The sequence below is a fragment of the Daphnia carinata genome, chromosome 7 (assembly GCF_022539665.2).
Source record: "Daphnia carinata strain CSIRO-1 chromosome 7, CSIRO_AGI_Dcar_HiC_V3, whole genome shotgun sequence".
NCBI lineage: Eukaryota > Metazoa > Arthropoda > Branchiopoda > Diplostraca > Daphniidae > Daphnia > Daphnia carinata.
In genome coordinates this window covers 9,430,568-9,454,832 of record NC_081337.1, presented here as the reverse complement: position 1 = coordinate 9,454,832, position 24,265 = coordinate 9,430,568, and the positions used below count along the sequence as shown (strand labels likewise).

At 39.9% G+C, this 24,265-nt stretch overlaps 5 protein-coding genes and 1 long non-coding RNA gene across 7 annotated transcripts in view; 3 read left to right on the top strand and 3 right to left on the bottom strand.

Annotated features, from left to right (window-relative positions):
• LOC130690324 (agrin-like) overlaps nucleotides 1–2,113 on the top strand; it is a 33,548-nt gene extending 31,435 nt beyond the window's left edge. Inside the window, 8 exon segments of the mRNA XM_057513335.2 lie at nucleotides 39–203; nucleotides 262–578; nucleotides 673–754; nucleotides 858–1,019; nucleotides 1,109–1,257; nucleotides 1,260–1,297; nucleotides 1,372–1,519; nucleotides 1,590–2,113. Of these exon segments, the coding sequence (XP_057369318.1) occupies nucleotides 39–203; nucleotides 262–578; nucleotides 673–754; nucleotides 858–1,019; nucleotides 1,109–1,257; nucleotides 1,260–1,297; nucleotides 1,372–1,519; nucleotides 1,590–1,738 (1,210 nt within the window). The 3' untranslated portion in view covers nucleotides 1,739–2,113.
• A 1,508-nt stretch (nucleotides 2,114–3,621) lies between these two features.
• LOC130690481 (uncharacterized) lies at nucleotides 3,622–4,965 on the top strand. Its single transcript, XR_009001019.2, has 3 exons — nucleotides 3,622–3,797; nucleotides 3,860–4,205; nucleotides 4,310–4,965. It is a non-coding gene; the product is annotated as an uncharacterized LOC130690481 (long non-coding RNA).
• Nucleotides 4,966–8,382: 3,417 nt separating this feature from the next.
• Nucleotides 8,383–11,098, bottom strand: LOC130689916 (uncharacterized). Its single transcript, XM_057512858.2, has 6 exons — nucleotides 10,878–11,098; nucleotides 10,030–10,768; nucleotides 9,772–9,947; nucleotides 9,324–9,713; nucleotides 9,064–9,150; nucleotides 8,383–8,998 (listed from the first exon to the last, which is right to left on the bottom strand). Exons 1-6 carry the CDS (start codon nucleotides 11,004–11,006, stop codon nucleotides 8,720–8,722), a joined length of 1,800 nt encoding a protein of 599 aa, XP_057368841.1. The 5' UTR covers nucleotides 11,007–11,098; the 3' UTR covers nucleotides 8,383–8,719.
• A 58-nt stretch (nucleotides 11,099–11,156) lies between these two features.
• LOC130690136 (mitochondrial GTPase 1-like) lies at nucleotides 11,157–12,609 on the top strand. The gene is made up of 5 exons (XM_057513126.2): nucleotides 11,157–11,345; nucleotides 11,419–11,681; nucleotides 11,746–12,052; nucleotides 12,127–12,315; nucleotides 12,380–12,609. The coding sequence occupies exons 1-5, from the start codon at nucleotides 11,228–11,230 to the stop codon at nucleotides 12,529–12,531; spliced, it is 1,029 nt and encodes a 342-aa protein (XP_057369109.1). The 5' UTR covers nucleotides 11,157–11,227; the 3' UTR covers nucleotides 12,532–12,609.
• Nucleotides 12,610–12,622: 13 nt separating this feature from the next.
• On the bottom strand, nucleotides 12,623–16,407 carry LOC130689906 (cytosolic carboxypeptidase 6-like). 2 transcript variants are annotated; one of them, XM_057512848.2, is made up of 12 exons: nucleotides 15,394–16,407; nucleotides 15,163–15,285; nucleotides 14,966–15,090; nucleotides 14,800–14,894; nucleotides 14,502–14,718; nucleotides 14,261–14,402; nucleotides 14,075–14,189; nucleotides 13,870–13,981; nucleotides 13,714–13,805; nucleotides 13,514–13,624; nucleotides 13,321–13,433; nucleotides 12,623–13,245 (listed from the first exon to the last, which is right to left on the bottom strand). In XM_057512848.2, exons 1-12 carry the CDS (start codon nucleotides 15,452–15,454, stop codon nucleotides 12,737–12,739), a joined length of 1,815 nt encoding a protein of 604 aa, XP_057368831.1. In that variant the 5' UTR covers nucleotides 15,455–16,407; the 3' UTR covers nucleotides 12,623–12,736. The 2 variants fall into 2 exon arrangements, with proteins under 2 accessions (XP_057368831.1, XP_059352381.1); XM_059496398.1 differs by having other exon boundaries at nucleotides 16,095–16,407.
• Nucleotides 16,408–16,967: 560 nt separating this feature from the next.
• Nucleotides 16,968–20,469, bottom strand: LOC130690104 (secreted frizzled-related protein 5-like). Its single transcript, XM_057513083.2, has 6 exons — nucleotides 19,341–20,469; nucleotides 19,080–19,261; nucleotides 17,771–17,845; nucleotides 17,421–17,707; nucleotides 17,219–17,318; nucleotides 16,968–17,158 (listed from the first exon to the last, which is right to left on the bottom strand). Exons 1-6 carry the CDS (start codon nucleotides 19,688–19,690, stop codon nucleotides 16,971–16,973), a joined length of 1,182 nt encoding a protein of 393 aa, XP_057369066.1. The 5' UTR covers nucleotides 19,691–20,469; the 3' UTR covers nucleotides 16,968–16,970.
• Nucleotides 20,470–24,265: the final 3,796 nt, after the last annotated feature.

Here is a 24,265-nt window from a genome sequence, read left to right as displayed (position 1 = left end):
GCCCATGTATAACTAACGTAAAATTCGGTTTTCTTTAGTTCTCCCGATCGAGTTAAACTGTTCAATTGGCATCGCGTCTTGGTTAGCAGACGAGGAAAAGAAGCTAGCATTCGTTTAGACGATGGTGCCACTAGCGATGGTCGTTCCTTGGGTCCCCTTTCCGAGTTAAATTTGGACATTCCTCTCTTTATCGGAGGACTAAGGTACCATCTCGTTTCTCTTGGCTTGCACAAATCAATGCTAATGATGCATAACTTGTAGACCAAGTTTGGTATTGCCACGTGATGTCCCCAAGTTGGACAATTTGCAAGGCGCTGTTCAGAGAGTTATCGTTAATGGCGAAGTTTTTGAGAAGCTGATGGAGAGTGAGGCCGAGCAGCAAAATGTGGCCGTTTATAGAGGCCCACCCTGCGGTCATATGCTCGCCACGCATCCGTCATCGTTCCGCACTTCGGCTCATCCTGTCAATAGCAGAGATTCGTCATCGCCTTGCCAAAATGGTGGTGTGTGTCAACCACTCCTGGCCAGCTACATCTGCAAATGTCAAACCGGTTTCCTCGGGAAACGCTGCGAAAAACGTAAAAAGAACTCTTTTGTATAGATGCAGATATTTTACTCTTCAGTCGTTACCCCACACAAGTACATTATGAGTAAAACGTTCCAATGGTTTAGGCACGGACGCAGCGGAAATCACTCGGCCAATCAAATTTGATGGAAAAACTTTTCTAAAATATCCAAACCAATTAAAAGATGTGTAAGTTAAAGCCATTTATTGCTTTTGTCGGTAGTTTTTTTTCTCTGTCTTAGTAGTCCTTCTTCCTCTTCGGTTTTTGATTGCCCAAAGGTTTTTCTTCTAGAACTCTGGACTTCTCTAACTATTCTCGACCAAAAACGCAAAATGTGTGGGTGACTAACAATACTTCTGACGAGCTCTTCGAGTACACTAACGATACTAACACTACTCTCGAAGCTTTAGATATCATTTATGATGGCATTGGGCATTTTTTTAATAATGAGAGGTAAAAAAAAGCGAAAACAAAGGTTCATTATGGTCAATGTACGCCTGCATATTTCGGCGATTCGTTAATCTGATGTCTACGTTACTTAGTGGTAAGAGCCAACGGTCCAATCGGTTTGAGTTACGTTTCCGAACGGAAGCTGAAAACGGGCTAATTTTGTGGCTGAGCCGGGGCCATTCGCTGCAAGCCGACTATTTTGCCTTAGCTATCGTTCATTCGCGAGTTGAACTCAGTTTTAATTTGGGAAACAGTCCTCTTTTCTTTCTGCACGATCAACGGTAATTTATGGACAAAATTCATAGTCATTGGAAATATAGCATTCTATAAATCTGTTGTTTATCGCTTCGTAAAGGTGAATATAAGCGACGGTCATTGGCACACGGCTGTGGTCGAGCGTAAGAAACGTTTAGGTAGCATCATTGTCGATGGAGAGAAGGCTGTCCGAGTTACGGCCGATCCAGGGGCCACCATCCTGAATAGTAATGGGAAACTGTGGATTGGTATGAAACATCTTTAACGTAAAGGGTCAATGTCTTCCTCAAATATATTGTTATTGCCGAATTTGTGCAGGTGGCAGCTCAATACTCCCACCTGGTTTGCCTTCCCCATATTATGAAGCATTTGTCGGATGTATGGAGTACGCCAAAGTGGATCGACATTATTTGGATTGGCATCGTCATGGAGACAACGCCATTCTTCACTACTGTGAAGCCACCTGATTTGCGGAGAAAGCTAAAGAAGTGGAGAGGTAACTTGTACCAGTTACTGCGTTAATAGAAGGAATACAACTCGCTACCGGCAAGCAATGACAACCACGATCAACTAACTCAGTACTGTTTAAAATTCTTTCCCACTTCCCTAAACTTTTTTTTTTCGTTGTACAGTGTACAGACATGACGTTTCTTACATCAGCCAAAGTGTTGTAAAACAATGTTTCCTTGTATACAAAGGTAGGCAAACAATCCAATGCAGGTGGCTGTTTGAATTGCCTACATTTGAAGGAACGGTTCATAATGATATGCCTGAATAAATTTTTCGGACGCCATGTTGGCAATACTAATTCGTAGAAATACACATAATTTTGGATAATCTTATTTTTGTTGCCTGCGAACACTTCATTTATACCCAAAGTTGAAGGAGGCTTACGAAAATCGGAATTATTTTAAAGTATCAGAATCATATATTTATCCATATTTAATGATGATAATTCAAAAACTATAAGGCCTATTAAAAAATAAACCCTATTTTCATGAATAGCATTCCATTCTGCATCGCAATCATGTGTGTTAAGCAAAATTTAAAATTTGGCCAAAAATGAAAAAGTAAGAAGGCTATAGCCTTCCCACTTTTTCAATTTTCGTCAAATTCTAGATTTACTTAAAAATACATTATTCCGATTCGAAATTGATCGCTGATCACTAAAATCGGGTACATTTTTATATTAGGCTCATACTTTTTGAATAAACCGTAAAAAACAGAAGCCCGGCTTATTTTTGTCGGGCTTAAAATTTTTTGCTATTACAAAATAATATCATTAGATCTAGATAACTGTATATGAAACTTGTTCAAAATTTAACATGGAACATGAAAATGAAATTTGATTTTGCGTAGAGTTTATGGTTTTTGAATAATCAAAGAAGTTTGATGTGTCACGCTAGCGCTGTCGCGTACTGGCGCGCTAGTAATGGTTTCGATTCGGGCCTAATTTTATATTTTAGATTACTCAAAAACTATACACTCTACTTAAAAACAAATTCCAATTTCTTGTTCCTTGGTTAATGTTGTATCAGAATCATATATATTTATCCATATTTAATGATATTATTTTTTAATAGGAAAAAATTTTAAGCCCGACAAAATAAGCCCAACTTTCTGTTTTTTATGTTTAATTCAAAAACTACAAGGCCTATTAAAAAATGAGCCTTATTTTCGTGAATAGCATTCCATTCTGCATTGAAATCATGTGTTTTATATTGCAATCCGTTTTACAAAAAAAAAAAAAAAATTTCGCAAAAAAAAAAATCACACTTTTTTCTTTTTTTCCGACACGAAGCCATCTACCGATCAGACTCGTTATTACTGGCGTAGGCAATTCCAGTCCATTGGATGCCATTCGCAGTTAGTTCAGTAGCGTGGATGGAGAATAACGCGTGGTTGGAGGAACAATTGAAAAATGGATAAGATAATACAACAAAAGGATGGTAAGTATAAACATTATTATATTGGTTTTCAATTATTAGTTATTGTTTATTAGATCAAATTATGAAGCTGCAGGCCCAATTATTGGAACAACACAAAATATTAGAGAACAGCAAAGCTAAGGATGGTAAGGCCTAATACGTAATGATTCTATTTATTTGCTTTTATTCATTTGTGTTTTGTAGCTTAAATTTTCAGTCTACAAGCTCAGCTAGGGGAAAAGAACAAATTGGAACGGAACAGTTTCCAAACAGTGAAGGAGGTTTTTCCAAACTCATCCCTAACTGAACATGAGGATGAATTGGCATTAGGCGAACACAGCCAGGTACCTAAACTTTTCAAATAAGAATTCAAAATAAGTATAGAATTTTAACAGACAATTATTTATTGTTTAGTTATTCAGTCTACCACCTGACAGTGTGTTAAAGTTAAATTCTATTAGTGCTGCACTAAAAGAATTGTTAGTAATAAGTCCATGCAGAGAAGGAAGTGAACAATTGTGGGACCGTATTTGGGCTGAAAATGGGTGTGGTACGGAAACCCAGAAATAGCACGAGTTCAACATAAAACATGAATTAGGTACTTTTCGGTTTTTTGTCTATTGAAAAAGTATTTTTAATGCTATTATTTTGCATTCACAGAATTTTAGTGGGGGATCAAGTCAAGTCTGGAAGTGTTACAGGATGGAATAGTCAGCCTACAGTTGAAAAACACTGAAAGTGCATTACCATTAAGGTATGAGGTAAAGTAATAGAGTATGCAAATTGTCTAATGAGAAGTACCATCTTGTGTGAATGAATCCTGTGTAACAGCAATCCTTTATAGTTCTGTCACAGCTAGAAGCCTCAAATAATTCTGCTTCTCTTGCTAAAGAACAACTTGTCCTTTATGTTCACAGTGTTGGTGAAGCTGGGTACTTAAATGGCCCTAAAGATGTTTTAATTTTGCTGCCGTTGCAGAGATGAACATCATACATGGACTCTTTAGGTATGAAAGGATTTTTCTTCAAATAATTTTGATTTTTTTGTGACAAAATTTCTCTTCCTTTTTGCCAACCAGGTCTAATCTAAAAAAAAAAATTTATCCAATAGGAAAGGATTTTCAGCATACTGGGAACACAACTATAAACAATGCAACATTCTATGGGTGCTATTTTATCATTCAAGAGCCTTATACAATGATTTTCATCTGCAATTTGTATGGCCTTTCCCAAGCTTCTGCCAGAAGTTGAATCTATGAGTCATGTAAGTCACTTGAGCAACAATTGAGATGCTTAATGGTGTTGTTTTTCTTTTCTCAGTATAGGTTAATAGTAACATTGGATCTGAAAAGATTCTTGGTTGGGGCAAGACACTGAATAAATTGTAATGATTGAATGGATGACATGACATTTCTATACTTCATTCGGATTCCCGAGACGGTATTTTATATTTAAAAAATTGAAGTGCATATCTGGGCTCCCTTCCTTTCCGTAGCCCCGTTTCCCCTTGACTCGTAATAAGCCCGTAGGGGGTCATGCCCCTACTGTACGGTATATATAAAAACAACATATACCGAGGTTTGGAGGGCTCTGGCCGGAAAGGGGACGTGGGGTGCTGCTTAGTCCGATGATGTGTTCACGGAGGGCGACGTGGCTGCCCACAAATCCGAACTAAAGGTTAATCGCTCCTGTAAAAATGTTCCAAATCTTCAGCTCTTCTTCCGGCTTCTCTTAGCCAATCACCGGGTAATCTCCCCGGTGGGTCAACAAGGCAGTGTCTCCCCCTGCCTGGGTTGACGGCAACTTTTGAAAGGGCTATTGTGCCTTTTTAAAGTTGCAAAAATAATTGTAATGTGCAGAGAATTGTCAATAAATTTTTTTTATAAAATATTTTTTGCAAAATTTGTCCCTTTCATTGTCTGTGTTCGTTTTGTTCACACATTACATTTATCAATTTTTTTAAATTTAGATTGCTCAATTCATCTTAATTGTTTTTGCCACCGTTGTATCGTTTATCTGTAAGTATTCAATTATTAATTATTTAACTTTTAGAATTCTTGAACTTAGACAAGGAAGAACGTGTAATACCTGGTATTTTCTGAAGTATTTTTGTATTTGTATATTGTTTTACTGGCATGGGAATCGATCCCCAGACATTCAGCGTGCAACGCCGATGCTCTAACATTGAGCCCCGAGATATATCTAATTATTTCATTATCGCATATCATATGTTATCGTCTAGGATGTTTATGCAGTCTTTCACAACTATATGTTTATCTTTCTATTGCTTTCATAAGGTCCATAGCTCTGTGGTAGAGCATTCAGCTGCGATAACTGTTACCCTGGGTTCAAACCTTAGTAGATGTATAAAGATCTTCATCTAAATGGAGAAAAGAATATTGCAGTAACGCATATCAGTTTTATTCTAAGTGTAAATGCAAGGCCGCAAGTGACTAGAAAAAAGCCAACTTGACATCATATGATTCATGGCTCATTGGTAGAGCCTCGGCGTTGTATGCCGAACATCCAGGGTTCGATCCCTGGGTAATAATTGAATGCTTACAGATAAACGATAAACCAATGGAAACAATGCTTACTAACAAAGGTCGCATAAGCAAAATAGGTGAATTGAGCAAGCTAAATAAAAAAAAATTGATAAATGTAAGTGTGAACACAGACAATGAAAGTAACAAAAAAAGAGACAAAGACAATTTTTTGCAAAAAAAATTTATAAAAAAATATTTATTGACAATTCTCTGCACATTACAATTATTTTTGCAACTTTAAAAAGGCACAATAGCCCTTTCAAAAGTTGCCGTCAACCCAGGCAGGGGGAGACACTGCCTTGTTGACCCACCGGGGAGATTACCCGGTGATTGGCTAAGAGAAGCCGGAAGAAGAGCTGAAGATTTGGAACATTTACAGGAGCGATTAACCAAATTGCAGATGAAAATCATTGTATAAGGCTCTTGAATGATAAAATTTAGTTCGGATTTGTGGGCAGCCACGTCGCCCTCCGTGAACACATCATCGGACTAAGCAGCACCCCACGTCCCCTTTCCGGCCAGAGCCCTCCAAACCTCGGTATATGTTGTTTTTATATATACCGTACAGTAGGGGCATGACCCCCTACGGGCTTATTACGAGTCAAGGGGAAACGGGGCTACGGAAAGGAAGGGAGCCCAGATATGCACTTCAATTTTTTAAATTTTTTAATACCGTCTCGGGAATCCGAATGAAGTATAGAAATGTCATGTCATCCATTCAATCATTACAATTTATTCAGTGTCTTGCCCCAACCAAGAATCTTTTCAGATCCAATGTTACTATTAACCTATACTGAGAAAAGAAAAACAACACCATTAAGCATCTCAATTGTTGCTCAAGTGACTTACATGACTCATAGATTCAACTTCTGGCAGAAGCTTGGGAAAGGCCATACAAATTGCAGATGAAAATCATTGTATAAGGCTCTTGAATGATAAAATAGCACCCATAGAATGTTGCATTGTTTATAGTTGTGTTCCCAGTATGCTGAAAATCCTTTCCTATTGGATAAATTTTTTTTTTTAGATTAGACCTGGTTGGCAAAAAGGAAGAGAAATTTTTCGTCACAAATTCAAAATTATTTGAAGAAAATTCCTTTCATACCTAAAGAGTCCATGTATGATGTTCATCTCTGCAACGGCAGCAAAATTAAAACATCTTTAGGGCCATTTAAGTACCCAGCTTCACCAACACTGTGAACATAAAGGACAAGTTGTTCTTTAGCAAGAGAAGCAGAATTATTTGAGGCTTCTAGCTGTGACAGAACTATAAAGGATTGCTGTTACACAGGATTCATTCACACAAGATGGTACTTCTCATTAGACAATTTGCATACTCTATTACTTTACCTCATACCTTAATGGTAATGCACTTTCAGTGTTTTTCAACTGTAGGCTGACTCTTCCATCCTGTAACACTTCCAGATTTGACTTGATCCCCCACTAAACTTTTGTGAATGCAAAATAATAGCATTAAAAATACTTTTTCGATAGACAAAAAACCGAAAAGTACCTAATCCATGTTTCATGTTGAACTTGTGCCATTTCTGGGTTTCTGTACCACACCCATTTTCGGCCCAAATACGGTCCCACAATTGTTCAGTTCCTTCACTGCATGGGCTTATTACTAATGATTCTTTTAGTGCAGCACTAACAGAATTTAAATTTAACACACTGTCAGGTTGTGGACTGAATAACTAAACAATAAATAATTGTTTTTTAAAATTCTATACTTATTTTGAATTCTTATTTGAAAAGTTTAGGTACCTGGCTGTGTTCGCCTAATGCCAATTCATCCTCATGTTCAGTTAGGGATGAGTTTGGAAAAACCTCCTTCACTGTTTGGAAACTGTTCCGTTCCAATTTGTTCTTTTCCCCTAGCTGAGCTTGTAGACTCAAAATTTGAGCTACAAAACACGAATGAATAAAAGCAAATAAATAGAATCATTACGTATTAGGATCCTTAGCTTTGTTGTTATCTAATATTTTGTGTTGTTCCAATAACTGGGTCTGCAGCTTCATAATTTGATCTAATAAACAATAATTAATAATTGAAAACCAATATAATAATGTTTATACTTACCATCCTTTTGTTGTATTATCTTATCCATTTTTCAATTGTTCCTCCAGCCACGCGTTATTCTCCATCCATGCTACTGAACTAACTGCGAATGGCATCTAATGGAATGAAATTGCCTACGCCAGTAATGAGTCTGAGCGGTAGATGGCTACGTTTCGGAAGAAAAGAAAAAAGTGCGATTTTTTTTTTTTTCCGACTTCTTTTTTTTTTTCTTATGTAAAACGGATTGCCATAGGCTATAGCCTTCCTACTTTTTCAATTTTCATCAAATTCTAGATTTACTTAAAAATACATTATTCCGATTCGAAATTGATCGCTGATCACTAAAATCGGGTATAATTTTATATTAGGCTTATGGTTTTTGAATAAACCATAAAAAACAGAAAAAAAATGGCGCTTTTCGTTTTTTTTTTTTGGGGGGGGGGGGGGGGGGTAAAACGGATTGCCATAGTTCAGTAGACCGCATTCTGTGTCGAATACTAACGCCAAGTTGAGAGAAATATCGTAAAAAACGAGTGTGTGAAAAAATTGTGTGGAAGCATTAAACGTATCTTTATTTGCTTTTTACTGTGCATATTACTTATCATTAAACAATTTTTTAAAACTTCTTTGCAATTCCATTACACCTCTACTATGAAGGTGGAATGGAGAAGCTGTTCTGGGAAAATATGTTTCGATAGGGCCTCATGGGGGCAGCATCTCCTCCATCTTTCTCCTTTATGCCTCTACTATTTAAAACTGGGGTGCGTCTTTTTGCCAATTATTTGTTTTCAGCTCTCCTAGCAATAAGTTAAAGAAGACAAAATGTGCAATGAAGAGGTAACTTTCTTTAAGACATTAAAAATATAAATGATTTTTCTGATTAAATAGATATAAAATCCAACGAAACACACGCTTAGGGAAGGCCCATCATATCCAGAAGATGGTTTAATCGCTCATTAAGCCATTCGGTAACGGATGAATGTATCCCTTCAATCCATCGCGCTGGCATGGAGGCATATCCCGAACGACATCCCAATATGCTACCACAAACTGTTCCATAAATACGGCTTTGGCCACCAAGGAAGAGGACATTCCTCAGCATCATTTCAAAATGTGGTTCTTTTTCCCCTAAACAAAAATAGGCTGCACTTATAACGCGGTCAAGTTCGTCCTTTTCCTCCCACGTCCGATCCTGAATGATAGCAATTAGAACGTTATTTATCAAATATTTTTATTTAACTGTAAGTACACTTATACATAGGCGAATTCGCTGATAGTTCTTTTCTCGCGATCCGGAAATATATGAATATCAGTCATTTTATTAACAAGGTCCATTTCACAACCCTAGTTAGAAAGAGTTCATTGATAACAAGAATTGTTACCAATTATGTTACCGACTTCGATTAAAGATTAGTGAGTTTAAAATATCATTTTGTGGCCTTTTCTTCATTGCAATTTTGCCGAGTGTTTACGTACACTTACGGTTATCGATTTGGTAAAAGGTAAAAGTAAAATACCTGGAGAATCAAAGCTACCATCGAAGCCAAAAGTGAGGCAGATTTTACAACACGGTCATGGTTATGGGTTGTCCGGCAGACTCGTGCGGCATTCGACTGAACTTCAGAAAGGTTGTAAAACTGAGGAAGACCACACATAATTGCCATAGGTAAGGCATGCAGATCTTCACAAATGGCTTCGTTAAATAGCTGAGCTGTTTCACGTGCTACGCCGTGCGGATCGTGTGGAAAACGCTCTTGGGAAAGTAGCCGATTCACAACGCTAGACGTAATTAATGGTTCGGAATTAAGATCTTTAATGCCCTTCGTTGAATAGTCAAGTAAACAACGAGCAAGTTCCAGTTCATCCAAAACGCCCGACCAGCGAAGGATGGAATCGAATATTAAAAGCTAGTTACCACAAACAACTGTTAGAAATGCAGATTTGTTTGAAATAAACATGGCTAACCGCAAAATCAGAAACACAAGTTGTTTTTCCACGCTGAAAGTGCGAGCGGTGTTCGTCCTGGACGATAGTATGGTGATCCAGTCTACCCCCACCATAATAGAAATTGATTTCATCCGCCATCAGGTATTCTGTAGCAACTCCAAGGGTATCCCCAAGAACAGCACCATAGACGAGACCTTAAAAAAACGAAAAATGGAAAGAGCGGAAGGTGGTTTAGGATACAAATAATTCTCATTTCTATACAGTATATGACGCTACCAATTATCTTGTCTCTCAGATCATCTGGACTCCATTTTGTACCATGGGTAGGAAAAACTAGTGGCGTTTTGGCTCTACTAGCTGGTTTTGTTGTTTGTGTCAGTGTTTGGACATAGGACGCTACATTTTGAGTTCGGACATCATCATCCAACTGGGAACGAGCTACATTTGAACGAATTCGGGGGAAGTGGTTACGGTTTCTAGAGCAGAGTACCTCAGGTGCATGTTTATGCAAATAAAACAATAATTCATTGCTACTATTACAAACTTCTTGAGGAGGACTTTTACATATGTTATTGTTGGCTACAAGTACACATAAATGTGGATTGAGGCCTAAGGAGCAAGGTATTGAACTCAGAAAATTGTGGGAAACATTCAATTTGGTTAGTTTCTGAAGTTTCCCAATTCCTTTGGGTAAGCTTCGAAGTTGATTATAAGAAACATCTAGCATTTCAAGTTCTGGTAAAAGACACATCTCCTCTGGAAGGAAAACTAATCTATTGCCTCGTAAAAGTAATTCCTTCAGGTGGAACAGCAGGGCAATACTAGAGGGAAGTTCTGCAAGAGAGTTGTAGGACAGATTTACATGAGTCAAGTGTGGAATTCTAAGTGGTAAATTTGTAGATAAACTGCTAATGTTGTTGAATGACCCATTGACTTGACGATACAAATTCACATTTTCCAATATAGACCAAGGCAAATCATTAAGGCATGCCTCGGTGTATTCTTGTTGAATATGCTAGAAACAAGTTTTTAAAAAATTCTCTAATGTAAAGTTATACTTAATGAAGTGATAGCCTGTTGCCTTTATTAGCAAGTACCAGCACCTAGGTATAGTAGTAAATTACCTTAAGAAATTGGCTGTGTGATACTTTCCGACTGAAATCTAGGATACGATTTTCCTGTATATCTTTCAACCATTCTTCAGTTCCCATATCTTTTTCGACCTGTGACGCGTTTCCTATTACATTTCCCATTCGACGCTTTGGAAATTTTACTTTTTCACAAGTCACTGACACGTCAAACGAGTACGCCAACACTTTTGAATGGTTTACTATTGGTTCACGTTTCGATAGAGCGACTCGTAAGCTTAATCGATTTTTAAAGTGTAGTCTGCTACAGAGAAGTAAACATTGCCGTTACTTTTAAAAAGAGTAAAACCAAGTTGTTTCGTTGCAAAATTTGGAAACATTTTCCAATGAAAAATCCTGTGAGGTGGCAAGCAATCTTGCCTGAAATCAAGCAAAAATTTCGAGAACAGTTCATTTTTCCAGAAAAAAAAGCTACACAATGGTTTCCAGGGCACATGAACCGAGGTGATTCTAAAATCGAAGTGAAGCGTTTTCGCATGATATATTATTCATATTACTCGAAATATAACGCGTACAGGCATGAAACAGATGGAGGCAAAATTGAAATCCGTTGACTGTGTCCTAGAAGTTCATGATGCAAGAATACCATTTTCTGGAAGAAACCCAAACCTTACCCGTAGCTTTGTGGCTGCAAAACCATACATCCTAGTATTAAACAAATCAGATTTAATCCCCTTGGAATATCAACCAGCTATTGTATCCACCTTGAAGGCAAGAGAAAATATCCAGCATGTAGTATTCACAAATTCAAAGCAAGACACATGTCCTGGACTGAGAGAAGTATTTTTTTTTTTTAGTTCTGTGCACTAATTTTTCTTTCGTAAGTTCCTTTTGTCTGTTTCAGGTTACAAAGAAAGCCACACAACTTATTACTGAGAGTGAAAGGTATAACAGACGTGATGTTGTAGGGTTTAACTTGATGGTCTTTGGGGTGCCAAATGTTGGAAAATCGTCTTTAATTAATGCTCTTCGTGGCGTCCATATGAGGAAACGTAGTGCTCTTCAAGTCGCGCCAGAAGCTGGCCTGACGAAAAATGTTCATGAAAGAATTCGAGTTTCAAATAGCCCAGCTGTCTATCTTTTTGATACTCCTGGCATCATGAATCCTAAAATTAGCACAATGGAAATTGGAATGCGGCTTGCTTCTTGTGGTCTGTTAAGAGTTCGTCCTTATCGATAAATGTTGGCCATGATTATAAGTTTTCGTTTCTCGTTATTTAAACAGCTTCGTTTAAAGACCACCTTGTTGGAGAAGAGGTAGTTGTGGACTACTTATTATATTGGCTGAACAAAAACGAAGAGTTTGGCTACGTTTCTTCATTAGGATTAGAAGCCCCTAATGATAACATCATGGAGGTTTTATTCCACATTGCTGTCCAAAGAAACCTACGGATAAAAATACGACAAGTTGAGGGTATTGTTTCTTTGTTTTTCCTGATTAATTTATAGAGGAACTAATTCTTGCTGGCTGTTTCCAGGCACCTATAAGGAGTACCCAGACTTCAAGAGTGCAGCACAGATATTTTTGATGCTTTTTCGGTCCACACAATTCGGTAAAATTTTGTTAGACAAAGATTTGATAGATAGGCCTCCCTTGCACTCGGATACTCTTATGGCGAAATTGCATTGAATACGGCGAAATGAACTAGAACGTAAGATCATTTGTTTTCCTTTTAAGTATAAAATGATAATAAAGTATCTCATTCTACTTTGTCTTTTTTTTTCTTTCACTTGTAATTTGTTTAAGAAGAACAGTAGAACACAGATAGCTAAGCCAAAACTACTACCTTCCATATGTCGATAATTCGCTGAGAACAGATAGAATCATTCGCAGTCTAAATAGAAGGTGAGTTTCTTCGATGAAGCTGTCGCAGTTCTTTTCGACTCATTGTCAAGCTACTAAAATCTATCACTGATAAACTCGGAATAGATGGCACTTTCGGATCCGAGTTGCCGCCGCTGGACGACGACTGACCATTAGAAAGTGGCGTGGTAGATCTTGAATCCATGGAGTCTTTTACCTGGATTGTGACAGGTTTCCGTAGAAAAGGTCGAAAAGAAGGATTTTGGGTGAAACATGGTTCAATTTCGAGAATTAAGCGATTAGCCCGCCGATATGAAGCGAGCGCAGAGCCATCCCCTTCATCGCCTTCTTTTCCGTCAATCCGGTTGGCAATTTGTTTCCCTTCAGAACGAAAATTGCGGTAAGTGGATGCAACTTCGTATTTTGTTTTCTTTCGTCCGGGTGCCGGTTGAAGAGACTGTATGTAACTCGCTGGAATATGACCAACGATTTTGTAATATTCAAACAGGGCTCTTGCTAGATTTCTTCCTGCGCGCTGATCTATATTTCAAAATTGCATTCAAATTTTGAGTTTAAAAAATTACCAATAACAAGTTTTTGAATTATTTTTCCTACATCCTTCTTCGTCATAGAGGTGAATGTCAGTAGAGTTGGGTAACTGGAATCCCATCATTGATATAAAAAAGCTGTAGACGTTGACATGCTCTTTGACTGTGTGACTCAGATATCTAATAACAGATATAAGTATAATCACAATGTCTTCAAACGACATCGGCATGGTTTTGTTGGCCAGAATGTAAGGAAATACCTTCGTGCCGTGCCTGCTTTTAAGTTGTCCTTATTGTACATACAGTTTCCCATACAGAAATCTTCAACCGTCTGGGAATAGATTTTTCCGAAAAGTAAATGCCGCTCAAACCTTTTAAAAAAGAAAGAGATGTTATTATTATTTCTTTTTTCTTTAGCTTTAAATCGACTACGTAAAGTGGGGATGATAGAACAACCCACCTCAGGAAATCATCGTAAGAATTCCCGTACAGAAAAGTACCCAACAAAGAGTGATGAGCATGTAAATCCAAAATGAATTCCAAATTCGAATCCTTCAAATGATTTCAACAATAATCAGATACTGATTAATTGATATTAATGATTAATTGTACATACCGGTTGTTCATCCAAGTGTCGGATAGCATCCATCGCTGCCTTGACTGTGGGATGGAAAAATTCAGAATAATCATTCCACACACGATTTAAATCTGCACCAACCATGGATGACCTACATTACGAAAATAAGGGTACAATCAAACACATGAATTGGGATCACTTTTTTTTAGGGAAAAAACAAACAGGGATAAAAAAAAAGCAATACCTTTCGTTGCCGTTGAATACACCGTCTGGATTTATCATCGGAATGATCTTGAACTCGACGAACTCCCGAAGCGCTCTAGCAATAGGTTCAGAACTAACGAGGAAATCAATCAACCCTATAAACAATATTTTTTAAATTAGCTTAAAAAGAAACCTTGATTCGAATGGCGTATTTCTTTTATCTCACCTTGGCAAACATACGATGCCGGAGATTCTCCCGGATGAGATCGACAAATAATAAAAACGGTTTTCTTCCTGATAGGTTTGGACTCTTCATCGCAATCTGTTGCTTGGTTTGTGATTGTCAGTAAATCAACCGGTCGATTTTGCTAGTGTACGTAAGAATAAACAGGGTTAACGTTTGCTCCATCAAATTCCCTGAAAGATCTTATTTTAAAAAAACAGGAAGGAAAAAATATTCGACTTACGATGCTGTTGCCAATAGTTTCACGATGGACGATAGATGGGAAATGTTCGTCAACCAAATCCAAATAGAATTGCAAACGAGAAAACGAGTATGGGTAGGTCAGGGCTAATTGATAGACATCCTCTTCAACGTCAAAGTTGAGCGCCAAGCTCAAGATGTAGCGATTACCGTGGTGCGGAGATTGGTGGTAAAAGACTTGCGTTGTCGGCATTCTCTCCCTTTACGCAAACGAGTTTGCAACGAAATGGATTAAAGCATTGATAACTCTCGGCTTTGGTGTACACTATGTAATCTCTTACCAGTGAGGTCGAGTGATGGATTTAATTAACGGGGTTAAACCAGCGCTAAGTAAGGTAGATTCTCGGCTGAAGTTTACGATATTCAATATGACTCTCTAAAAATCATTAAACATCTTAAAATACATTTTCAAACTGGTTAAATAAACGAATGGGATTAAGGTATCACCTGATCGAGGCGGACATTGTCAATTGTGAAATTAAACCAAAATCGGTGACGAGGATTGCAGGAATCTGAGCGAATGTACAGATCGTACTCAAAGTCGCTTATGTAATCGACCCTCCCAAGATTTCCTAAAATTTTTAACATATTCAAAAAACCATAACTGTTAAAAGAGCACTATATAACAGAAAACGTAAAAATACCTGTTTCAAAAGAAGCATCAAGGCAAAGGTGACCTTTCTTGGCTTTGCCTGAATGGCCTGGCGGTCTCATCACCATTCGCGTCACGTTGCCGGTTCCGTCTTCCTCATCGCTCTCCTCGCTCTCTGTGGAATGAAACACGGGTCGGTTGGCGAAATAAAGGGAAATTTAAATTAAAAGTCTGGAAATTGCAAAATGAAATACTGTACAGAAAAGACAATAAGGTGCATGACCAGCTTTGGAGAACATGTTGGTATGTTCCAATGGGTCGTACGGTAACAAACATCCGGCCATGGCGAATACTTTCTAGATACTATAAGTGCATTCTACTCAACATGTTACTTCAGTGCTAAGGAGACCTGCAGGGAGTTTGAACGACCATTTGTTTTATGCGCTTCTGAAAATACAAACCATCGTACATAATATCCACATATCACGAATTGATGGATCAAGCGCCATGGAGCGATAAAAATCCATTTTCTCATGGCGCACACTGTTGACTTAAGAGGTCTCCATCACGTTCTTTAAGAGGCCGGTGGGGATAATCAGCCGCCTTACAATTTAGTTCTCCGTCGAGTACATGGGTAGGATATATTTTTAAAACCCAAGAATCAATAGACGAGGGAACTGTACCTGTTCAGACCTTGTGCACGCCATCAATCAACCGGTAGGTACGAAACTAATTATATCCGGCCTTCGGTTGATGATGTGTTACGGCAAACAGAAAATGTACAGAGACTTGTATATCCATGGCACATATGCCCAAGTTCTCACACATAAAACAAATGGTTGAAGGGGTGCATTGCTGCGGGAGGTGGAGCCAAAGAATGCGTTCCTACTACCTATGGCCATTAAGTACCTAAGGCTGACCGATCACCGAACACGACAGTGCACTAATAATACACACAGTGAGCAATGGTGAATAACAACTTACCTGCACGATTAGTAGCCATATCTGAACGACTGTTAATAATTTAGCACTTGGTGGGGGGAAAGGAAAACAGTTAATCGGGAATTTTTGTCTTGACCAAACTAAGCCAAGGCCTTAGTTTTTGTGAAGACAGTCAGGGTGAGCAAACGGGCGGTTGCCTAGGCGACATACAATAAACAGGAGCAAAGGCAAAATTCACAATAAACTATTTGCATGGCAACGTAAGTTGTTTGGGCATGGCGTTTCTCTTCGTTTGGGAACTTAAAATTTATTTTTGAATATTAGCTTGATATGATCCAACTCAGAAGGTGGGAACAAGAGAGAGACGGAACCAAATTCACACACTCTCCTTCCCTCCAACCGCTCCATATGCCAAGTGAAAATAAGAGACGTTCACGATATTTTCGAAAAAATGGGGGTGGGCAAAAAAAGCGCAACTTTTCAACAAACAGTGCTTTAAAAAAAAAGGCGGGGAAATATAAAGCAAGTGGCCAAGATTTCGGTTGTTCACGGAAACTCTTATGGGCCAGCAACGCAATGGATTCCCACTCCCTCAAACAATACTGTTGCAACGATACGCAGCGATGAGAGAGAATAAAAAAAAGAAGGGACAAGCCATGGAATTACTGAGAATATATACTTTAAAAAGAGAGAAAAAGTTCGAAAGCTGCTTTGTTGTTTTTTTTGTTTTGTTTTGTTTTTCTTTTCGTTCTTATTCTTCGTTTTTGTTTTTCTACTGCGGCCGAGGAATATACCTGGAGATTCCATTCAAAAAGCTGATTTCTTATTAATTCCGTTCTTCTGGGCATGGGTGGACGTCTGGCCTTTAAAACAGTGTACTGCGCTGGGGACTAGGATTTCCATCGGCGAATCTCTTTCTCATTGAAGTTGATGTTGATGGCGCGTCGATTGGCCTTGATGGTGATTTTCTGCTCTGCTTCGGCTCCGTTGTCCTCCCCCATGTTGTCCTCGGCCTTTCCGTGTTGTCGAGGCTGTTGTGGGGGTCGAAGTCGTCGTTGTAGTTGTGCTTGTCTTCTCTCGCATTTGCTTACCCCTTCGTTGGCGGTCTGTTGAGCGCCAATCGATTAGTAATCCGACAAAAATTGAAATTCTTTCTTTGTATTTACCGTTGCCCTCGATAACAGATGACGCCGTCTCAGAAGCGAAAACAGCTTTGGGATCGGAGCAGTTGAATTGTTTGAAAGCTTTGACCGCACCGCGAATAGCCTATAAAAACGAATAGTTGAATACAAAAAAAAACCGGTTCTCTTGTTGTTGAAAAACTCGTTATTTGCCCCCCCCCCCCCCCCGTTCGGGTTTCTAACGTACTTTGGATCTTTTTGTCCATGGAAGAATAAGAGTGGGGACCAGTTGACCGTTACGCTGAACTCCCATCACCAGAAAACGATCACCGCCATTACTTCCGCCAGCTGCGGTCCGGCTAAGAGCTACCGTGTTGAAGTGATCCGTGCAGCAATCATCTCCGAGTTCCATGATGAGGTTCGGTCGTTGATTGCGACGCCACTCTTCGCGCATCTCTGGAGACATTTTCAACATTTTGGATTTCTTGCCGCTGACCTTATTGCGTCGCACTCGTCGGAGCTTGGTTCGGGCAACTAAAAATTTAAAGCACAACAGTCAAGTTTAGTTCACTTGTTCACAGTAGGTCGACAACTCACCAAAATCGGCGCGACAGTAATTGTCCATGATATTTTCATAGGTATCAACTTCTTCGCAGGCTTGGCAATCACTTGCTGTAATGAGATTTTCAAAGAAAAACGTTTAAAAAATGAAAATCTAAGGAACGAAAAGGTGACGATTTTTTTTCCCAGCAGAAACATTGCTGCCAAAGCGCAGACGAATCAAGGCTAAAGGTTTCATAGTCGAGAGATACACAAAGAGCGAGAAAAAAGTGTGGGTTGTTGTCCGTTGGTCTGGTGATATGCAAACGAGGCTGGGAGCAGCCCGACCCATCGTGATCTCCTTCATTTGCATTTAGATAGCCAGCGGGCCAAACGTGAACAAACAACACGTATATGAAACGCTTAATAACAAAAAGGCTGCCAAGCTCTCTGCCTCCATGATTCCTTTTCTTTTGTCATGCTTTCAAAACCATGTTTCAACTGCAAAATGATATAATAACACACTGTTTTGTGTAATCATCGTTTTTTTTTGTTGTTGGCTCGCAACAACAACAAAAGCCCCACCCCTCTTCATAATGAGAAATGTAATGGAAAGATGGTTGGTAAGAGAGAGGAATTAGACACATAAGTGACGGATCGATTTACTGTTCGGTGGGTCACGTAACACGTCGCTGATAAGGCAATCCAAGGCAGGCTAGTTTGGAAGGGAAAGAATACAAGAAGAGACTAACTAGCTTAAGGGCTCCCCACCCACCCCCAGTAAACCGTCCTCGAATATTCAATTCGACAGTCTGCTCACGTTGGCATGTCTCATACCAGAAGAAACAACTAAACTAACAGACTACGCTAGTGAAAAAGAAAGAAACACACACACACACAAAAAAAAACCATTTGCATTCCCCTGTGAACCAATCCTTCCTTCGCTGTAATTCCGGAATGACTCCCGAGTAAAAGATAAAAAAGTAAACGTTGAGGTTTTCGGGGTCGTGTTTACGGGTTTCTGCTTGCTCTGTGGGGACAGACAGCATCCCGTACGATCGCCTATCAGGTGAAACAGCAGGAGGCAAGCGTCTGGGAGCTGTCAGACACTTTTAACGCACACACACACACCCAGGCCCACTACACCAGTCAAGAAGCCCTGACAAACGACAGTTAGCCAAGGTTTCTGTTTTCCTTTTTTCTTTTCTTTTTATCTTTTGTTGTGTGTTATGCTACCCGCATGAATTTTCCTTTTTTAAAACTGTTTCCGTGCTTTCGTAAGGTTCGCTTCATCCCCTCTTTTTTTTCTCTTCACTTTTTAATACATTCAGTAACACGAATAGTATAGAAGAGCTGATATGCTTACCTTCAGAGGAAGAGCCGGTGGAGAGAGGTCCGATGCACATGTCGTTATCCAGCGGGAATTTGTCGCAGCGGAGCATATCGGGCCACGGGTAGCCGTAAGTTTTCATGCGGCCTTCGCATCCCTGTCGGACGCGCTCGCAGAGTCCGCGACACGGATAGATGGGCCGATCGAGACACACGGGACTAGGATGAGACAGAAAATGCGTTGTAGTCAACACGGGGGTTATAACTTACAAAGTAATGGGAGATGTGCCAACGATACCTGAAGAGAGAGCAGAGGAAGAGCTGGGTGTCGGCGTGGCAGCGGACGTTGAGGAGTGGGACCCACGAGGCCGCTTGCTGGATGACTTCGGCCATCGAGTCGTGATCCAGGAGATTGGGCAAACGCATTTTGGAGTAACGAATGCCGTGACAGAGGGACAAGTTGCGCGGGATGTCCAGGCAGGTAGGCTGGGCAGCCCGGCCACCACCCACACCCCAATCGGGAAAGAAAGTGTCACCTCCAGCGCCGCCACCGATGACGCCTCCAATGCCACTCAGAGATGACCCGTTGCCATAGCAACCGCTGACAAAGACGTAGAACAGGATACACACTGGCAACCAACTAGCCATTGCGAATAACAACAAGAGAACAAGTCGTCGGATTCAACACAAAAAAAAAACACCTTGGGGCTTCAAGCAATTTTGCACCGTCCGCTTCGTACGTAACTACCCCACAATGTTTGAATCACAGGCCGCTGATGTATGAGATCGAAGGCGGTTCCGCATCTAGCTGTGCTGGAGCGCGTAACAACGTCGAAATGACCATCCAGGCGGAAATGTCGGTTGAGCTATTACACACTAATGCAGCTGCTGCCGTTCGTTTTCTTTCTTTAGTTTATTTTTGCATAGGCAAAGCTCCTTTGTTTTCCGGGCACTCGTAGGTGGGGCACCACGGATTAGCTGAAACGGAAGCTGGGTGCTGTGTTGAATCCTCGGAAGAAGAGAAGCTCTAAATGACGCGCAGGCGATGGATCCACACCAAAGGGATGCAACAATCACGGGCTCGGCATCTGCTATAGTTCCGGATGTTAAGAAACGGAGCGTGAGAAGATCGTGTCCTCCTGCGACCCCGACTGGAATGGAACTGAGCCAGTCATGAGCTGAGCAGCTGACATTTGAGCACCAGAGGAGTCGAGCGGATGAGACGGAGAAACTCTTCCCCTCCCCTTCTTTTTCCCTTCCTCTCCTCTTCTCTCCCTTCCCCTTTCATCCTCTCTCTCTCTCTTTCTCTCTCTCTCTCTCTCTCTCTCTCTTTCGTTTTCCCTCCCTCGCTCACACAGTCTCTCTGACTTTCTTGTTGGGCAAACATTTCATCTATTGATATATACAGCTGACTTGTTGTATATACTAAAAGGGCCATGTCTGTTGCTGATGGTTGATGCCCCCACCTGGATAAGCACCAAAGTTCCAGAATTGGATGGCAGCGTAGCGCGCGAATTAAATTGCCCAGGTGGCGTGTTGCATCGCCCCTTCTGGTAAACTTTCTTCTTCATCATTGTCCACACAAGAGAAAATGCCAAACTCTTTGTAATGTTCCCTATTTGTTACTTTGTTAGTTATAAAAATTTTTAGTAATATAGTATACCTTCTGATCAACTGGAAGGGAAACGGATGTCTCCGCATATGTTTGTACACATCAGAATGTTGGCGGAGATCAAAGGACTTGCTCCACCTTGTCAAAACGATTCTTTACTTCACAGGAAAATAAAAGACCCGACCTCTGACCTGAAAAATAGAACAAAGAACATTGTGAATATGAAATCTTCCGATTAGTTCCGGACAATAGCCGAGCATGTATAAATTGCATGAACAGAGGATTTTAGAGGCAAAGTGTTAATTGTCTCGACCTCCCATTGTGTGGACGGGCAATGTGCGCAGACGGACAGCACGTGGCTTTTCTTTTGTCATTTTTCATTTTCGACAATTTTCTTCTACTGTGGACCAACACAAAGTTGCTTTGAATGATGAGCAAAAAATAAAAAATAAAAGGAAAGAGTTGAAGAGGAACCATGACGATGGCAAATCAAAAGGCCAAAAACGTACACTAACAATAGTGAGGGACATTATTTTTCTTTTGGCAAAGTCAAACGGGCCATCCAAGACATGCCCCCGAGACTTGAAGATATCTAGAAAAAGACCTGACACGTCGTTAAGCTTGATCGACCAACGGTCTCCTAGAGAGATAAAACACTCCCCTTTTGAATAATGACAAGGAACGTTTTGGCTTTGACTTCCCAGAAGAAGCTGCGAAATATTTTTGTATGCAGCTGTCACATTCAATGAAGTATCTTCATTCACCTTCTGATAGAATTACCATGGGTAATCAAACAAGTAATTACAAGAGACGGCGAACAAGGAAGAGGAGGGATAACGGGGGCGTTGGGCTGCAGGTGGATCAGCACTTCTAATCCCACAGGAGGGTTGTCAAGTTGCGGGATCCAACGGTGTGCCTATACTAATTATCGGAAGGTATTCTTAAATCCGTTTAACCGCAAATCACTTCCTTAACACTGTGGCCGTGAAAGAAAAATGTAGTTAACACATTTACTGGTTTGTGGATTTTGTCACCTTGTTAACCCGATCACATCGATACCGGTTTTAGTTCTTTTCTTTGCTTCAACATAAACAGGGGGCCTTAATAATGTACACACATTATTTAAAAAAATGAAACTAAATTTATCGCAAACTAGTCGTTAAAATAGTTTCAAGAACACAGTTTGTCGCACTGAAAGAAGAAAAAAGAATGGAGAAGGTTACATTAGCTTTATCTTCGAGCGAAGCACGTTATCGGTACTTGTGCTATTCGGTGTAGCGGTGACATTGACAAATACGAACGACACACTGCTGCTAAAAATGGCGTAAAGAATGGCCATTTAACGCATAAATTGCGTCTCTTGGCTCATCACCGACCCCGATGAATAATCAATTTAATATTCAGCTCACGTTCAAGCGATTGATGCTGGGGACGACTGGAAATAGATCGCACAACGCCATATACGAAAATGTTTTTCTCTTTTTTTTTTTGCCTGTGGCTCTTGTCTTTCCATTAGCGGCAACGAAAAAGGATACTAAGACGAAATGGGATGCGCTGCAAGAGCCAGTGCGTCAGCTACGCTGCTGGTTTTTCTTGAACGGAGGTTGCTGAAATTCAAAGAAGCGCTAGACCTGTAATGCCAAGTCAACGAAAACACGACGTTTTCCATTTTAATGAAACAAGCCAGTTTGCATTAGTACTTCGTGTTCTTATATATTAGTAATTCACGCCAGGTTGTTGGTTAGCAATCTTAACACTTACACCCTCATGTAGGACAAATCCTATTTCACTGCAACACCTTTAACCGCAAGAAAAAGGTCTGCGCCAAAAATGGACTGTTTTGTTTAGCATCGCTAAACCGAAAAGTAAGACAAAAATAATGTCCACCCATAAAAGTTGGTAATTGCAAGCCGAACGTCTAGCTCGCTTGACTCTTGCTAAAGAAATTCACAGCTTGGGGCGAACGATATGCAGCCACAATGAAATCATTTTCCTGGGATGGATACAAAAGCTAACGGATTTTCTTTAGGGCCTTTTAGTTTGCTTATTAGTTTAGGCACACAGGTATTACTGTGATATACGGCGATTCGTACAGTTTGTTGGTCTCAGCTCCCGGCATGGGAAATAACACAAACCGACGGTTTTCTATTCCCAGGAACTTGAACTTGGGTGGCAGCAGGGAGGGAAAGCGACGATGAAAGCTTGATTCTCGCAGCAAAAAAACTAAGGATTTTGTGTGATAAAAATAAAAACGACCTCAAGGAATTTCGCACGTCAACGCGAATTTTACTGAAGATGCGTTTATCTGAGCACCATTTCTATCTCTTTTGATAGACCGACCGACTGCCATTCGCGGACCATTTTCAAAGTGAAATCAAATGGAGCAATCGCCCTCTTTTCTTTTTGTTGTTCGTTTACTTTCTCCGGAAATTTACGGACCCACTCACTAAATTATTCTACGCAGGACGGCAAAATTTCAATTTAAAGATAACATTCGAAACGGGAATTCGTTTATAAGCACTCTTTCAACTTGCACGATTTGGAAAGAAGACAAATAGAAAGCTGATGGGTGATGGAAGATTCAGGTTGCTCGTGCACGACCTTTTGACGTTTCGCCAAGAGGAACTCGATTCGAGGCTCTGGAAAACGTTGAAAGACATTTAATGAATTTACCCAAGTCAGATGTAAACAAGTCATTCATGGCCCACATCGAATCGAGACTAAGTCGCATTGGGTATGGACTGAACACGAGCTCAGTAACAGGAAACGGTAATAAATGTGAAGTAGGGTGGATTATGGAATACATTGAAGCTTTTAGTTTACTTCTGACAAATGCCAACCGTCGCCAAGAGACCAGTTGAATTCAAACTTAGATAAACCTAAGTCAAAAGAGATTCTATTTTGTCTTTAAAAGGCTTGCCGCAAATACTTTTCGCTCCAGAAGGATGGAAAAATAAAAGCAGACATTTTTATAAAAAATGGTTTCCTGAGTAATCCACAGGATTCGGTTACGACATCGGGAATCAAAGGCATTCCAGGAATACCAAGTTCTGCTCAAAAAATGATAAGCATACTTCGAATTGGCTTCTGAATATGACCTCGACGAGATCCAGGTGAGAAACTAGTCAAGTAGCACAATGCAACGGCTGTTGTAAGTTTGTGTGACTTTATTTATTGCGACGTGAAGCACTCAAGGCACTTTAAAACGCCAGCGGGAGATTAACGATAGTCATCGTCTGCTTCAGTTTTCTGGTTTTTATCAAGAACTTAAGGCTTTTAGACAGCCACTAAAAACAACAGAAAACGAACTTCGATTTTACTAGCTGAATATAGAGGGCTGGAAATCTTATTACCTCAACTTAATAATAAATTTTCTTGTCGACATTCGAAAAAGAATCCTTCATTCGAAACTGAGAAACAAGCAATGAATGGAGACAACATAACGTGCTTAAAATGGTACCTACGTTTGTACCACGTTATTTTAGACCTCGAATGACAGAGCTCTAGTAAACCTTGTCTTCAATGAGCTACAACGACACTGTCGGCTTTCCACGAGAGTAAAATTCCCTCTTAAAACTCACGCAAGAAAAGCATTACTTTTGCAGCTGTTC